Source organism: Thamnophis elegans, chromosome 4 (genome assembly GCF_009769535.1).
Source record: "Thamnophis elegans isolate rThaEle1 chromosome 4, rThaEle1.pri, whole genome shotgun sequence".
NCBI classification, from domain to species: Eukaryota; Metazoa; Chordata; class Lepidosauria; order Squamata; family Colubridae; genus Thamnophis; species Thamnophis elegans.
This window is the reverse complement of record NC_045544.1, coordinates 77,657,271-77,673,976: the sequence shown is the minus strand read 5'-3', so window position 1 is coordinate 77,673,976 and position 16,706 is coordinate 77,657,271. Positions and strand designations below refer to the sequence as shown.

The window sequence follows — 16,706 nt, the reverse complement described above, 5'->3', positions numbered from 1 at the left end:
TGATGGCTGCTGAGTAGAGCTTAGATCAGGGAGTTGGAGATTGTGGCTTTCTTGTTTTCTTTGCTTCTTTCAGATCTACTTCCTTCATAGCCACTCTCCTCTATATTTGAACAAAAATTACTGATTGAAAGGACAGCTGTTCCTTGTTTCTGGGTCACTGTCAGGGACAAAAAACTGAATAATCATTTCACAAAACCAGTAGTGAATCAATTGGAAGCGGAGAAATAATTCTATAAAAAAAAAACCAGCTGTAAACAAATGGGGTACTCTAAAAAACATGTCCTTTCATCAACTCTGGGAAGTGGACAGTGCAACCATCCGTGGCACGAAAGGCTGGCCCACCGCCGATCCGCTGGGGCCTTCCCCGGATCTCTGGCAGAGTACAGGCCCAAGTAAGCCCTCCTGGGAACTGGTGATGGTCCTGAGCGCTTGCAGCCTCTGAAACTGGAGCGCCAATCCTTGCGCTCCACCACGTGCACCTCTCCATAAAGGCTGCCATCCTAGATGGCGACCGCCAATCACGTGGTCCGATCACCTGAGCTGGCTCCGACTGAGCCGCTCTCTTCAAATTTGTCTCTGTGCTCTCCTCCGCTGAAAGGGAATGCGCGGTGCAATGCCCTGCGGCGCACTGCCTAAGACTCCCCCCCCCAACCGACCAGCGGCTCAGGAGCTCCCTGCTAACGCAGAAAGACCAGCTTGTGCAATAAAGGCAATTCGCTGAGACGCAGATGAGTGAGGTGGAAGGAATCAAGAATCAGGAAAAAAATGAATTAGACAAGCTGAGGCGCAGATGAGTGAGGTGAAAGGAATCAAGAATCAAGAAAAAAATGAATTAGACAAGATGATTACCAAATGGAGAGCCAAAAAAGTATTTCTTCTGGGCCAAAGACTGAGGTTAATCTGGGGAATCAAGAGGAGTAGTAGAGGGAGTGCCCTCAAATTCTACCTCAATCTCCGGGCAAATGGGCCGTGTTAATACCCATTGGTGACTCTTCCCACGCCCCACTTCGGAGACCTTCAGAGGACTTGTTAACCTGTCTCCTTGTCCGTATCTAGATTGCATTACAGCTCATTCTGCCAAAGAAAACATTTCTGTGGTTAGCATCGTTAATCTGCAATTTAAATCTGAACATTAAATCTGAATTTAGAAAATCTTCTTCAGGATATGTCAGAACTGGGGCCCTTTCTAAATTCAGATCCCCTGCTTCATCCCCTGCTTTCCTGTTGGAAAAGGCCACAGTTTACTGATAAAATACAGGATTTAAATTTTGAAAGTTCCCATTTTACTTCAAGCCTTGGAAATTTATAGCCAATCAAAGTAGATATGTTAACAACTGCTTTGACTCTCTAGTATCACAAAGGTATAATTTAACATCTTTTGGGATAGCGGGGGTTACAGAGTAATGGAGTTGACCTTGTGGGGTAGATGATCTGATTCATGCCAAAGGTAGCTTTTAATCAACAAGAGAATTTATGTCAACCTCATGATTTCATGCAAGATTGTAAATAAAGGTTATATGTTTTATTTTCAATCAGCTACCTTAACCATTCACATTTGCTCTCTAAGCAGAACATGTTTTGCCATCTTCTATAACATACAGTACCATTTGGCTTTCTTACTACGGTCATCTATCAAGTCTAATGGCATCTTTCTGTGGGTGCAAACCAAATTATGTCACACTGCCTTATGCAGCATATGTTTAAAGGTAAAGGTTCCCCTCGCACATATGCGCTAATTGTTCCCAACTCTAGGGGGCGGTGCTCCTCTCCATTTCAAAGCCGAAGAGCCAGACAGCTTCTGGCTCAGACTAAGATAATAAATTAGAGGAAAGCTAGCAGCAAACTTTGATTAAAGAGGCCAACTTTCCCTCCTGCTGTATTCTAGGTTTTTAGTTTCTGTCTAGGTAAAAACAGCTTGGTTAGGATCCTTGATCTCTGTTTTTTTGGAACAAAAAATAACACTCTACAGGCTTCCTGATTAAAAGGGACTTGATTCTGGAGATTACAGCTTGGTTCTTGGGTCTTTTTTTGCCCACCAAAAGATTTTCTACCTACTAATCAGTTTCACACAATAGTTGATTATATACATTTATTTTGTCTGTCTCACTCTTTTCCTGCTGAATAGCTTAGGGTTATTGATAGAAGGTTATGAATGTACATACCTATGTCACTGCAAAGATATTGTACTATTTGATTGTGTCTGTAGTGAGCAAACATTTTTTGGACATGAGTTTTTAACACTAGGTAAAGGTAAAGGTTCCCCTTGCACATATGTGCTAGTCATTCCTGACTCTAGGGGGCGGTGCTCATCGTTTCAAAGCTGAAGGGCCAGCACTGTTCCAAGACATCTCCATGGTCATGTGGCCGGCATGACTAAATGCCGAAGCTACACAGAACACTTTTACCTTCCCACCAAAGTGGTTCCTATTTTTCTACTTGCATTTTTACATGCTTTTGAACTGCTAGGTTGGCAGAAGCTGGGACAAGTAATGGGAGCTCACTCTGTTACGCGGCACTAGGCATTCGAACTGCTGAACTGCCGACCTTTCTGATCGACAAGCTCGGTGTCTTAGCCACTGAGCCACTGCATTCCAGGTACAGTATATGTTTATCTGAAGTCTAATTACTTAAATGGAGTAGAAATAAAATGATTCTTATCGTGTCTCTGAAACATCCCAACTTCTCCCCCCCTCGCCAAAAAAATGGAAAAAGAAGATTCTCCAAAAACAGAGTGACATAGCCAAACATATCCCAGATTGTTAGTTCCAATTTAACATAGAAATGTTCGCTGGCAGGGCATTGAGACTTCTGGGAATAGAATGAGACTTTCTGAGGTTTTGCTGAGTTGCAAAAATAGCTCTATTCCCCTTTGGAGCTGGATAAACAGGGAGTCACTTTAGATGTTAAAGTGGATGAAACACCCTCTCTCCCCAGCCTTCCTTTCCTATGTGTGTTGTGGCAGACATACAAAATAAGACTTTTTGCCAGGGAGAGAAAGCAGCAGGAAGAAGTGCCAGACTGAGGAAAGGAAGGATCTGTGTGGCTCATCAGCCTCAAACCACCCACCCGTCATCTCTGTGGAGTCAAACTTTCCACAAAGAAAATCCAGTAAACATATTTTCGGCACACCCACCCATCTTTCTCGTTGGGATAAGCCTGAGAGGCTGGGCAGGAGGGAAAACAGCCAACATAACCTATCCCAACACAAAAGGTGAAGCTGGGACTGGGATGGGTTTATGGCTGAGGTTTACTGACTTAAACGAGTTGGGCTGTTGCTGTACACTGACAAAACTTAAATCAATCTATCTTATTAGTATTACGCTAAAGCTATTGGCCTGAAAGGTAAGGGCCAGCTGGCATAATGTTTCAATTGCTGAGGTGTAGTGATAGTGGGAAAATGTATTTCTCCCAGCCCACATGAGAAAGGTTTTCGGCTTCTTTATACTCATTCAAGATCTTGGGTGGTTCTGTAATATTTCTTTTTCAGCCCTTCAACCATACACTACTCCTATGCTGTGCCAGGTGGACTGCAAATTGTAAATAGTGAGTGCGGGATTACTGACTAGACAACTTAAAGTGCCCTCACCAAATAGGAGGGTAATAGATGGCAGGGAAAAAACAGGCCACATTATTTGGACAAAGCAAACTAATCCCTGTATTTTTCCCCTTTCTTTCATTGTTACTCATGTGTCTAGTGAATTAGACTACCAGATTTACTTTTTTCCGTTAATCATTTTTCTTGCTTGAAGTATTTTTCTTTCTCTCTCATCCCTTCTTAGGCTCCCCTTTTACGATTTCCAGCAGTGGTGGGTTCCTACTGGTTCGGCCGAACCGGTACTGGTTTGGCGGCCTAGGTCGCTGCAATTGGCAGTGACCCAGGCCTGCCATGCCCCCGAACCAGTGCCGTAGGTGCCGCCATCTTTTTTTTTGGCTTCTGCACATGCGCAGAACAATTTTTATTGAACTGTGGATGCGCATGCAGTGTTATCAAGCGCATGCGCATGAGGTGCAGCCATGAGCAAACCGGCAGTAGTACCTGCCGGAACCCACCCCTGATTCCCATTGATTTTTCAGCTTAAGACTTCTCTCCACAGTTAAGGTGACTGTTTGTGGCACCTTTGCTATAGAAAAATTACCCGTGTGATATTCATTCATTATTCAGATTTTTTAAATTACTAGTAAGCAACTTGAAAGTCTGCCTCCTGCCTCTTCTTACTTCTTTGCTGCTGTGTTGCCATGAGTATATAATGGCCATTAGCATCTGTCAGTCCAAGGTAAGCTCAGAATATTCTACCATCTTTTTTTATGGAGCTTCTATGCCATTGTCAGATCAGTCTTCTTTTCTTTATATCACATACATAAACAATAATCAGCATTAAGCAACTTAGTCAAGCTTTCCTAAAATGGCTTCAGCAGGATCGGTGTCTTTAATATTTTTCCTTCTTCACTGTACATAATTGTGACATCAATTGTCCCAATTTAGTACATGATAAACTGCTGTTGAAATTAAACTCTTACAGCATTTCTGGTCCTTTGCACAAGTGGATTGCTGCTTTCCTGTCCAATTACCTGCTGAAAGTCAAACTATAGGGAACTCGCTGTCTAATTCTGCATGTTAACAGTGGTGTTCCGGAAGGCAGCATTTTAGGTCCCATGCTTTTCTTGCTCTATATCAATGATTTATGTGATCAACTTAAAAGCAATTGCGTCCTTTTTGCCAATGACATAAAATTATTCAATGCTACAGATAATTCTGTTGTTCTGCAAAATGATCTCGACTGTGTGTCTGAATGGTCATCTATTTGGCAACTTCAAACTTTGATCAATAAATGCTCTGTCTTACAGATTGGTAGATGTAATCAGAATGTCAAATATGAGCTAGGTGGCGTTGAACTAGCTGATGACCCTCACTTTGTCAAGGACCTAGGTGTACTTATCTCTGACAATCTATGCTCCAAAGTTCACTGTAATAGCGTTGCTAAAAAGTCACTAAGAGTTGTAAACTTAATTCTATGAAGCTTCTTTTCTGGAGACATTGTATTGCTAACTAGAGCTTATAAAACTTATGCTAGACCAATCTTAGAGTACTGTTCAACTGTTTGGAATCCCTACCATGTATCTGACATTAGTACAATCGAGCAAGTTCAGAAGTATTTTATGAGAAAAGTTTTGCACTCTTCTGTACATAATAGAATTCCCTATGCTACTAGGCTTGAAATTCTCAGTCTGGATAACTTAGAACTGTGTCGCTTGCAGTCAGACCTAGGTATTGCATACAAAATTATACGCAGTAATATTTTACCTGTAAATGACTTTTTTTTGTTTTAATTGCAATAATACACGCACGAACAACCACTTTAATGTAAATCATTCTAAACTTGACTGTAAAAAATATGATTTCTGTAATAGAGTTGTCGAAGTCTGGAATGCTCTACCTGATTCAGTTGTTTCAGCTACAAATTTTCAGTTTCAGTCACAAATTGACTTCTGTGGACCCTACATCATATTTAAATGGTTAGTAGAGGGGGCGTGTATAAGTGCACTAACGTGCCTATTGTCCCTAAAACTGTATTTTTATTCTTTTATTCTTGTCCTCGTTTGACAAATTCTAATGATTAAATAAAATAAATAAATAAATTGTGGAAAAACGGAACAAAAAACACCATTCTTCCTCAGATACTTCTGTATTTTTTCCTCAGAACTGTTTCACAAAAGTACCTTTTTTTCCTCTTGATCCTAGCTCAGAAGACACATCTGAACTTTAAGAAGGGTGCATTAGTGGAGTACCATAAATGCCTGGTTTCCCTATACTCACCCAAACACAGACAGCTGTGAGGCTCCTTCCTGCCCAGTCAAAGATGTTAAACATCAGGAAACATGCAACTGGGCTGAAGTAGAGAACTGAAGAGAGAGTAATAAAGAAGCGTGGTCAGTCTCAGGACAAGGACTCTGCCTGCTGCAGTGTACCAAGAGGGCAATATTGATACGACTTTAGCTAGGCAAATAGTACATAGTCCTCTTTTCCATCTTCATCAAACAGATAATAATAACAACAGGAAGCTGTGAGGGATTTTTACCAAGTCATTATTGATGCACCTGTGAATCTATTTCTCTAAGTCAACATTACAGAATCCTGAAATCTGAGTTTGCAGTTTAGGTCTGATGAAGGAGAAGACCTTAAGGACAGACATGAGACTAACACAGCATCTTACCTACACATCTGGGTAGTCTTAACAATTCCTTTTAAACTTTTTTTTGGTCTGATCTATTCTAGAAAGTCAACCTCCAAGCCTGCTGTTTTCAGAAAGAAGTGTGACCCCATAGTGTCTCAACACTGATTTTTTTCTGCCAACAGCTTAATTCAATCTTCATTCTTCTTCAATTCTAGTCTTGACTGTTATTACTTCTCTAGTCTATTTGGGTCCATCATCACAATGCTCAATTAATGTAACACAGTGATAATGATTTTTAATTCTTTTTTAAACCTTTCCGTATTATCAAGGACTAGAACACTAAAATATGTGGAACTGGACAGTGAAAAATAAAATAAAATAAACAATAAAGTATCTATATAGTCTATTGTCGGATAATAAATGACATAAATGTACATGGATGTGGGAAGAGCAACACCTCCAAAACAGGAAAACAAACAAATTGTGTCTTAATCGGATAAGGAAAATTAAATAGAGTCTATTTGGTTTTCAGTATTTCCCTAACTACTTTGTCCCACACCCGATCCTTCTTTTTCAGGTCTTCCCACTCTCCAGGCTAAATTCGCCCACACTTCATCATCTTTACTCATAGTGAGGCTCCTTCAAAAGCAGATGGCAAATAAAGTTAAGGCTAAGCAGACTGCCAGGAGACATTCTGTAAACTGATCTAGGCTTTCCAGAGGAAGTTTGGGTTACAAGAGAAACTGTTTGTGAACTCTTTGCACATCTCTGTAATCTTGCCATACCTTGACTTAGAATGTGATCTGAACTTCATATAGCTTCTATTGACAGATTTTAAGATCTACTTAAATTAAGAAACAGTGGTATGCATACCAAATGGATAAGTCAGCTGGCTATTGGAATGATACGCTGGGGCTTATGAGATGGAAAGTGGAATTTTCATTATTTAGACACGTGGCAAGTTAGCAAAACCGAAAATAAGAGTACTTCTTCTCAACTGCGAAGGAAGCCATGAGAGTATCATGGTTGGGTCCAACTTTGCAGCCTCAGGATGTAGATGGATCACAATGAGATTTTGGATTGTTTTAACAAATTGTACAGGAAATATCAGAACACTGAAGCTTAAATAAATGTGGGCCTTGCATCACAATATTAACCTTAAGCAACACACAAATGCATCTAGAACAGAATGACCCGTCGAAGCAGAAGAAATTTCACATTTTGGAATGGATTAGTCAAAACCCTGACATGACCCAATTGAAATGGTGTGATGTGAAATGTTGTGAGAATTCAACCCCCAAATATCAATGAACCATAAATGTCTCCCTTTGTCTGTTCTTTGGATTTAGATAGAGTTCAGATTACACTGTCATAAGATTGCAGGATTGCAGATAGTTCTGAAAGATTCACAAACGGTCTCATCATTGCGCACCTTAATCAGTTTTAAGAACCAAGTTTAACTTACCCCAAGGTGTATCTTTTCCAATAGTTGGCTTTACTTCAACAGTGACAGATGGGAAGACTCCAATTGTAACAGTAAAAACTAAGCATACAGAAGCAGCCATAACCCATATCTACAAAGAGAATACATATGCAAAGGCAAATTGGTAAAGGTAAAGGTTTTCCTACCAGTCGTGTCCAACTCTGGGGCATGGTACTCATTTCTTTTTCTTGGCCGAGGGAGCCAGCATTGTCCAAAGACATGTTCTGTGGTGATGTAACCAGCATGGCTATACGCCTATGGTGCAGTGATTTCCCACCAGAATGATGCCTATTAATCTACCTGCATTTACATGTGTTCAAACTGCTAGGTGGGCAGATACCGGGGCAGGAACGAGAGCTCACCCTGTTGTGTGGTGCTAGGGTCTCAAAACTGAGCAGACATTTTTCCAGCCCAACTGACAAGCTCAGCATCTTTAACCGCTGGGCCATCATGCTCCCTATCCTCCTTATGATTATATTTGCAAAGGCAAATACAATCATAGAATTCCAGATAACAGTTTTAAACAAACACAGAAGCAGAATATTAGAGTGTGAAAAGAAAATCCACACCTAGGCCCAATCCATAGGTCAAGTACCTTTTTGAAGATGTCAAGGACTGAAGATCTGTGGCTGGAGGCAAGGGACTCTCCATTCCCAGAGTGGTTTCGTTCAACACCATTAACCACATCTGTGGACCAATGAAAAGAACAAGTTGGACAAAATGAATGTTTAATACATATATTTTGCAGAAATTAGGACTGCACACTATTATTGAACCAGTACTGTATCTTTTTCCCTGGTCCCATTCCAGTCCTGTACCTGATTTAAAAGGCCAATTTTATGCTGTAAGGCTTCACAATTCAGGGCCACGGTATCTGAAGAAGAGCCTCTTATCCTTCATTCCTGCCCACGCCTTAGGTGTCAATGGGGTCTGTTCTCCAAGCGCCTTTACATTCTGAACTGCAAGTGACTTTGTCTGAATAGTCCTCAGTCATGAAATGTTCTTTCCAGAGACACTGTCCAAGAATCACTTTGGTGAAAGGCCAAGATGTTTTCTGCCCAGAAGTTTCTTAAATGCTTCTACAGTAAATGCTATTTTAAAGTGGTTTTATCTTAATGGAACTGTTTTAGTCACTGCTGCCTGTGACATTTTAGTCCTTGCTGTTTTGCCTATGAATGCTTGTGAAAAAAATATTTTGAGTTCTTGACCGCAGAAATCAGAATGAAATGTTTAGTTCAGTGTAGAATATTAGGGAAATTTATTGAGAACAGACAGGTTGTAAAACCTATTATGGCTTTTCAATAAGTTGTTTTTCTCAAAATGTGTTTTGGAGACATTGCCTAAATAAACAAGAGTTCATTTTTTCATCACCGGCCTTCTAAACTGGTGGGTATTCAAAGTTCGGTATATTTCTTCTCACATACAATCTTTGAAAGAGAATAGCAAAGGCTAGAAAATAAAAAAAAATTGCTCAGTGGCTGCTGGCAGCTGGTTATTCTGGAGAGCCTTAGATGAAACTATTACTGGTAGAAAATGTGTAAGAAATCTCACGCTAAGCCATCAATATGTGTTGAGGTGATGACGAACATGGGTTTCATTTTAACTTGCTAACTTGAGAAGAAATTAGAAGGCAATAAGTGGATAAACAGAATAAAAATAGGCTATGTTTTTTTAATTGCCTTGAGGTTCTGATGATGACTCTACATGTGTTAAATTAGAGATTTGCTACCTTTAAGCCTCAATAGATGACTGATTTACAGTTTCCAGCATCCCTTACCATTGGTTGCAATATTATTTGTAACCTGGGAATGTCTGGTATAGCACTTACTGTATTTTCACCCTGCATTTACGGACATGAATACAATACCCTCCTTCTTTCCATGCTCTAGTTTTTACCTTTCTTGATGAAAACAACTTTTGTTTCCATTTCAGCCTGAGTCGCAGAAGTTGCATATTCTCTCTTATTCTTCATTGAATAAAAGCAGAAAAAATCCTGGGGAAATATTAACGTACTATTTAGGTGGTGTAGAAGGAAAATGAAGCAGGGGTTAAAAAAAAACAACTAGGTTGTGGCTGGACAATGGGAATTCTTCTGAAACAAGCTGGGTACCTTCCCAATGATTCATGGACTGAATGAAGAGCCCGGCAAACGTTGCACAAAGGTGCTTGCATGTCAAGACACTCCCACACTTTCCCACTCTCACAGCATACTCAGGGCTGTTTTCAGAAAAAAAACAACCTTACCAGACGAGGCAACATGATATAGGAGCCAATAGCTATTATGATCACAGCACAGGCAGTGATGAAGTAACCAAAGGCACTTTCTTTTAGTTCGGAACCAGCTGAAAAAGATTTAGAGAAAAGTGGCAATTCTTTCCTTAGTGATGGGTGGCTTCTCAACAAACCTCTTGCTCTCTGAAATATCAGAGGAGGCCTGTAGGTGATGTACAGCTCTACATCAATATTACAGAGAGAGATAATGTATACCCCGCCTTGGTTGCTTTACGGGTTGAAAGATGTAGCATAAACCAAAACAATAAAGCAATACGCAATACTCACTGGCAATAGCGCAGATCATAGCTACTGCTGCGAATGTCCCTGCAAGGCCCTGACCGCTCATAATAGGAGCCGTGTAACTGGCGGGAAGGAGCCCTGCCAATCCAAAAAGGCTGCCTTGGAGAATGGCCCCAAAAGCTGTCAAAAAAAAGAAAGAAGAAGACAAAACCACTTAAAGGGGAATCGCAAAGAGATCTTATCCACAGAAAGTAAACACTATAAAATGAATCCAAGGCCAAAAGGGCAGGATGTAAATGCATGCTATGTTGATCATTGATGGGAAATGTTTCTATCTGCTCTTGCCTATCCTCCCACTGCCAAAAATTGCACCCATTTCAATATCCTAACAAAGAGCTCAATGCTAAAAAAAAAGTTTATATTCTCAAACACAGGTAAGGGTGAAATATTGCACATCAGAGACAGAATGTGTTTATCTGTAAATGTATATATAAATCTGTGAGAATAGAAAAGGTGTGGTCACTTTAACAATTCATAAATGTGTACAGACACACACACACACTTCACTTACAATTGATTAGGACTATCTTGACCATAGTAACGATGAAAAAAGTCAAAGGCTCCATTGGGACCTTGACTACGATCGCTGTTACCATGAAGACCAAGAAGATGGCAACCAAACTAAATCCAATCCGTATTCGCTGAGGGATCCTAACAAATGGAAAAAGATAAAGATAAAAACCCCTTGCCTTTCTAAAATCATAATAATTGTTCTGTCAGGAAATTTCTTAATTTTAGGTTGCTTCTCTCCTTGATTAGGTTCCATCTATTGCTTCTTATCCTGACCTTATGTGCTTTGGAGAATAGCTTGACTCCTCTTCTTAGTTCAATTGAGATATAACTTCAACCATTGAATAACCTGTTTTTAGATGTATAATCACAATCTGAAATAGCTTTTCCCAACCTGTTCATCCTTCAAATGTGTGCTTTACAGACTGCTCAACAATGATTATGCTTCAAGGAGTTAAAGTTCACACATCTAGAAACACTCAGATTGAGGAGCTATCTAGACCGACTATGTTGAATTTGTGAACATAAATAAAGAAATTTTATGCATCTATAAATTATCTGTTGCATTATGGTTCAGTTATGATACATATTTTCCTACAGAGAAGCTCAAAATGACCTGGTCCGAATGCTGCCTTTATGCTGGGAATCAAAGTACTCACAGCAATTGAAGTCTGGAATTTTCATTTTGGAAAATCTATAAAGATCATACCTCTGGTGGATTAAAGAGTTAAGGCAGGTGAAGATGAGTAGAGGCAACATGGCACACAATGTCATCACATTGTTAAATATGGACTGCAAGTATGATGGAGGTTCCTTCTTCCCTGTGCCAGTCAAGTTAGCATGATTGTAATAGTCCTGCAAGTGAATAGAAAGGGGTTATTATCATTATCATTATGGTTAGTTGCATAGTTAACCGATTAGATGAGATTTGGCATTTCTGTCTATCTACTGAGTCCTTCCCAAGACCTAAGATGGGGAAATGTTGTAGGCAGCAGTGAGGCAGTGGCCTCACCACTGTCATCATGAAAAGAAAAAAAATTAAAAGGAAAAAGGCTGAGGTAGTTGCTGCCAAAGTCACAGTGGATGACTCTACTTAGTGCTTAACTGTTTACAAAAGCCTCTTAAAAATGCCCTCTACAGGAGGAGGCGAGAGAACCACGTGCCTCATTTAGTCTATCTTTATGATCACTTGAGCAGAGTTAAGCAAAGATTAAAAGGCGAAAAATTCCTTATGTAGATGAGGCACGTGGTTCTCTCGCCTCCTCCTATAGAGGGCACTTTTTAAAGAGGCTTTTTTTAAACAGTTAAGCAGTCATCCATTGGAGACTCTGGCAGCAGCTAATCCAGCCTTATTTCAGCAGTTCTTGCCTTTTTCTTTTTACCTTTTTTACATTTTCATCATGGCAGACAAGAGCAGAGTTGGAATCCTCTATGACACAGCTGGAAAAGGTATGTGGGTCAGAGGGAGGGGGAAGGAATTCATAATTAATGTAATTTGTAAGTAATTGTATTATTGTAAGTAATTTGTCTGTGTGTGTCTGTGTGTGTATTACCTGCCTCTGCTGGCGCGTGGGCTGGCACTTTATTTCCCAGCCCTGGGGCACCTTTCCACGGTTGGCCAAGCTCCTGCTCTCCCCGCAAAAGGCAGCCTTGCCGCAACCTCTCTCTATTCCCTTTGCCCGCTGTCGGTTAAGAACAAAGCCCACGGTGGGGAAGCTGCTTGTTTGTCTGTCTGGGATTCTTTGGTGTGTGTGTGTGTGTGTGTGTATGGCAGACATACCGCTGGAGTGGCCAAAAGCCTTCCTTGACAGTGCTTTCAAGAAAGAGGCTTTTGGCCACTCCGCCTCTAATGGAGGACATACTGCCGAAGCGGCCAAAAGCCTCTTTCTTGACAGTGCTTGACAGCGTTGTTGGGGCCCAGGGATCAATTATCCCAGAAAATGGCCAATTAATGAATTAAGATCTCTTGAATTAGATGAGATCCCTAATTGAAGGCAGCTTAGATCCCTAATTGAAGCACGAAGAACAGGCGAACTTCAATTTAAACCCACCGGGTTTGCCTCAAGCGGGAATTCTCGTCTTTGCCTGTCCTAATTCAGACACTTTCCTTTCCTTTTGGATCACATTCTCTCAGCCGATCAAGAGGCGTGCTGGGATCAAACCCAGTTCGGGGCTGATAAAAAAAGCGCCGGTCATCCTCGCCAATCCCTCGTGGGCCGCTGATCCCAGACTCACCAGATCAAAGCCCCGCGTCTGCAGCCCTGGGATCTTCCGCTTCAAGATCTCCTCGCAAGCTTCAGCAGCCCTGATGACAGCTCGGCACGCTTCTTCTTCTCCGCACGCCCACCCTCCCCTCCATTCTTTTCCTCAGTTCCCACGCCCCAGCGGGTCGCAAAAGTTCCTCACCTAGTTAAGTGCGCCTTGGATCCCAGCCCTGGGGCACGTTTCCGTGGTTGGCCAAGCTCCTGCTCTCCCCGCAAAAGGCAGCCTTGCTGCCGCTTTTCTCTATTCCCTTTGCCCGCTGTCAGTTAAGAACAAAGCCCACGGTGGGGAAGCTGCTTGTTTGTCTGTCTGGGATTCTTTGGTGTGTGTGTGTGTGTGTGTGTGTGTGTGTGTATGACGGACATACCGCCGGAGTGTCCAAAAGCCTCTTTCTTGACAGCGTCCAAAAGCCGCTTTCTTTCTTTTTGCCTCACCAGCCATAAACCTCACCGCACGTCACTGGTAGGAAGTATTGTTGCAAGATGTAAGCTGTTCCAAGCAAAGCAACCTTTTGCAATTGACTGTTGGCACTTTTGTCAATGCTGATGGTGTTCAAGTGGTGCTCCATAAGTTTGGGGATTGCACCCAAGGCACCTATTGGTATCTATATTTGCCTTCTTTTGCCACAGTCATTCTACTTCTATTTGCAGGTCTTTTTCTTCTGTGATTTCTGACAATTATTTCTCTTGTATTCTGCTGTCTCCAGGTACTGCAGTGCCTCTTTTCCAGACTGCCTTTCTTTTTATTGACAATTTATTTTAACTATAATTATTTTAAAATGTATATGACTGCCTATCTCAGATAGTGACTCTAAGAGTCCAATACAATATGAACATCAAAGTGGAAATAATTAAAACAATAAAAAATGAAAAGCAGAGAATCATCAAGGGTAAATCCATGAACAAGAAATTTATGCATTTCATGAGTTCTATTACCTTCCAACTGGGAAAACACCAATGTCTTAAGAGTTTTACAGAAAGGCAGCAGGATCAAGGCCGATCTAATCTCAGATGGCATGGTGTTCTAAAGGGGAGGCATTGCAACTAAGAAGGCACAGGATCCTCTTTAATGATCAGGGTGTATATCCTTCTGCCAGATTTGATGGAGTGGGGTAAAAACAACCAGTAAGAGATAGTTCTTCAAATATAGCGCAGCTTGGGGCAGCAAAAGTGTAACGTGGGTATACCGATATGCCCTAACAATTTGCACTGTTGATTCTGGACTAATTGCAGCTTCTGGAACAGAGGTGGGTTTTAGTGGCAGTGGTGGGAAGCTCTGCCCACCCACCCGGATGCTTCTGCTCATGCACAGAAGTGTCGCGCACATGAGCGAATTGGTAATAAAAAAAATGGAAACCCACCAGAGTTCTGGATGTTCTTCAAGGTTAACTCCATGTAAATCACAGTGCAGAATCCACTGGGAGGAGGGACAAGGAGGCAGAGCACAAGTGACCATGTACGATGCCACTGTGTCTAGGAAGGGGCACAACTGGTAACAAATGAAGATGTGCAACAGCTCTCCAGGCCATGTCGGCCAGCAGCTCCTGCCATGAATCCAGAAGGACACCCAGATTGCACACCAGTTCTGTCTGGGGTAATACAATCCCATCTAGAACTAAAGATGGAAAATCACCAGATCCAGGGTGCCCTAAAACCCAAAGTCATTCAGTCTTTCACCTGTGTACATTCAGTACCTCCACCTGTGTACTGGATCCGTGTCCCTCATGGCTGGTTACTAACTGCAGTGAGGTGACACGAGGCTGGATCCAGGCGGTTGTGACCGCCTCGCTTCGGGAGGGGAACTTCCCCGCTGCACTGAAAGCAGCGGTGGTGAGACCCCTCCTGAAGAAACCATCTTTGGATCCAGCTATCCTTAATAACTATCGTCCAGTTTCCAACCTCCCCTTCCTGGGGAAGGTTGTTGAGAAGGTGGTGGCCTTCCAGCTCCAGCGGTCCTTGGAGGAAGCAAACTATCTAGACCCCTTCCAGTCAGGCTTCAGACCCGGTTACAGCACAGAAACCGCTTTGGTCGCATTGATCGATGATCTCTGGAGAGCCAGAGATGGAGGACATTCCTCCATCCTGGTCCTCCTTTACCTCTCAGCGGCTTTCGATACCATCGACCATGGTATCCTTCTGCGACGACTGCGGGAGGTGGGAGTGGGAGGCACCGTGTTGCGGTGGTTCTCCTCCTACCTCTCGGACAGGTCGCAGTCGGTGTTAGTGGGGGGGCAGAGATCGTCCCTAGGCCCCTAACTTATGGGGTGCCTCAGGGCTCGGTCTTATCCCCCCTACTATTCAACATCTACTGAAACCGCTGGGAGAGATCATTCGCAGGCACGGGATTAGATACCATCAATATGCGGACGATACTCAATTGTATCTGTCCGCCCCGTGCCAACTCAATGAAGCGGCAGACGTGATGAACCGAGGCCTTTAAGCTGTTATGGACTGGATGAGGGTTAACAAGCTTGTGCCTCAACCCAGAAAAGACCGAGTGGCTGTTGTGTTTCCTCCCAAAAATTCGACCAATATTCCATCTCTCAGGCTGGGGGGTCAAATTTTATACGCCTCAGAGAGGGTTCGCAACTTGGGAGTCCTCCTGGAATCCACAGCTATCGCTTGACCACCAGTTATGGCTGTGACCAGGGGGGGCAATCGCCCAGGTTCGCCTGGTGCGCCAGTTGCGACCCTACCTGAATCGGGAGGCTCCACAACAGTCACCCGGGCCCTTGTGACCTCTAGGCTGGAATACTGCAATGTGCTCTACATGGGGCTGCCCTTGAAGAGCATCCAGCGACTTCAGCTAGTACAGAACGCGGCCCGCGCGAGTGATTGTGGGTGCACCTCGTTCACCCGCATAACACCTATCCTCCGCGAGCTGCGCTGGCTACCTGTTGATCTCCGGGTGCGCTTCAAGGTGCTATTAGTCACCCATAAAGCCCTACATGGCAGTGGATCTGGATACTTGAGAGACCGCCTTCTGCCAATTACATCCCTGCGACCAATAAGATCACATAGATTAGGCCTCCTCCGCATTCCATCGGCCAGCCAATGTCGGCTGGCAATTACAAGGAGGAGGGCCTTCTCAGTAGTAGCCCCGACCCTTTGGAACGAGCTCCCCGTAGAGATTCGCACCCTCTCCACCGTCCAGGCCTTCCGCACAGCCCTTAAGAACTGGCTCGCCCGTCAGGCCTGGGGACAAGGATAGTTACCCCTCCCGAATGATGAATGTATGTTGTTTACTATTTTATTATATGTCTCTATCTTAACGTCTGTATTCCCCTTCCCCGATTTTATGTGAGCCGCCCTGAGTCCCCTCAGGGAAAAGGGCGGCCTACAAATACTAATAAAATCAAAATCAAATCAAATCAAATCTTTCAAGGGTTTTGGTGAAGCTTGTTGTTCCCCCATTCAGAACCCTCAACCCCCCATTTACAACTTCCAGGCATGAGACAGAATCTCCACAGCATCATTTGGTTGGCCAGGACAGAGATTCACAACTAGGTATCTTTAGCATGCTCATCCCAGTACTTTCATGTAGATGTTAAATAAGAGTGAGGAGTGAGTGCCTTGGGCCCTAAGGAAATGCACAAAGGAGAAATGCACAAAGGAGAAAGAATAGGTTCAACCTCCCCAACCCCCATCAACACCAATTGAATTTGATCCCAGAGGAAGGAGGGGGACCGTCCCAACACTGTGCCC

At 42.8% G+C, this 16,706-nt stretch overlaps 1 protein-coding gene across 1 annotated transcript in view; it reads right to left on the bottom strand.

Annotated features, from left to right (window-relative positions):
* Positions 1-16,706, bottom strand: part of SLC29A1 (solute carrier family 29 member 1 (Augustine blood group)) — a 97,932-nt gene that overhangs the window by 4,847 nt on the left and 76,379 nt on the right. The window contains exons 5-12 of the mRNA XM_032215712.1: positions 11,450-11,595; positions 10,742-10,881; positions 10,216-10,350; positions 9,901-9,998; positions 9,553-9,649; positions 8,252-8,343; positions 7,639-7,747; positions 5,816-5,901 (exon numbers count right to left, since the gene is read on the bottom strand). Of these exons, the coding sequence (XP_032071603.1) occupies positions 5,816-5,901; positions 7,639-7,747; positions 8,252-8,343; positions 9,553-9,649; positions 9,901-9,998; positions 10,216-10,350; positions 10,742-10,881; positions 11,450-11,595 (903 nt within the window). The remainder of the gene's footprint in view (positions 1-5,815; positions 5,902-7,638; positions 7,748-8,251; positions 8,344-9,552; positions 9,650-9,900; positions 9,999-10,215; positions 10,351-10,741; positions 10,882-11,449; positions 11,596-16,706) is intronic.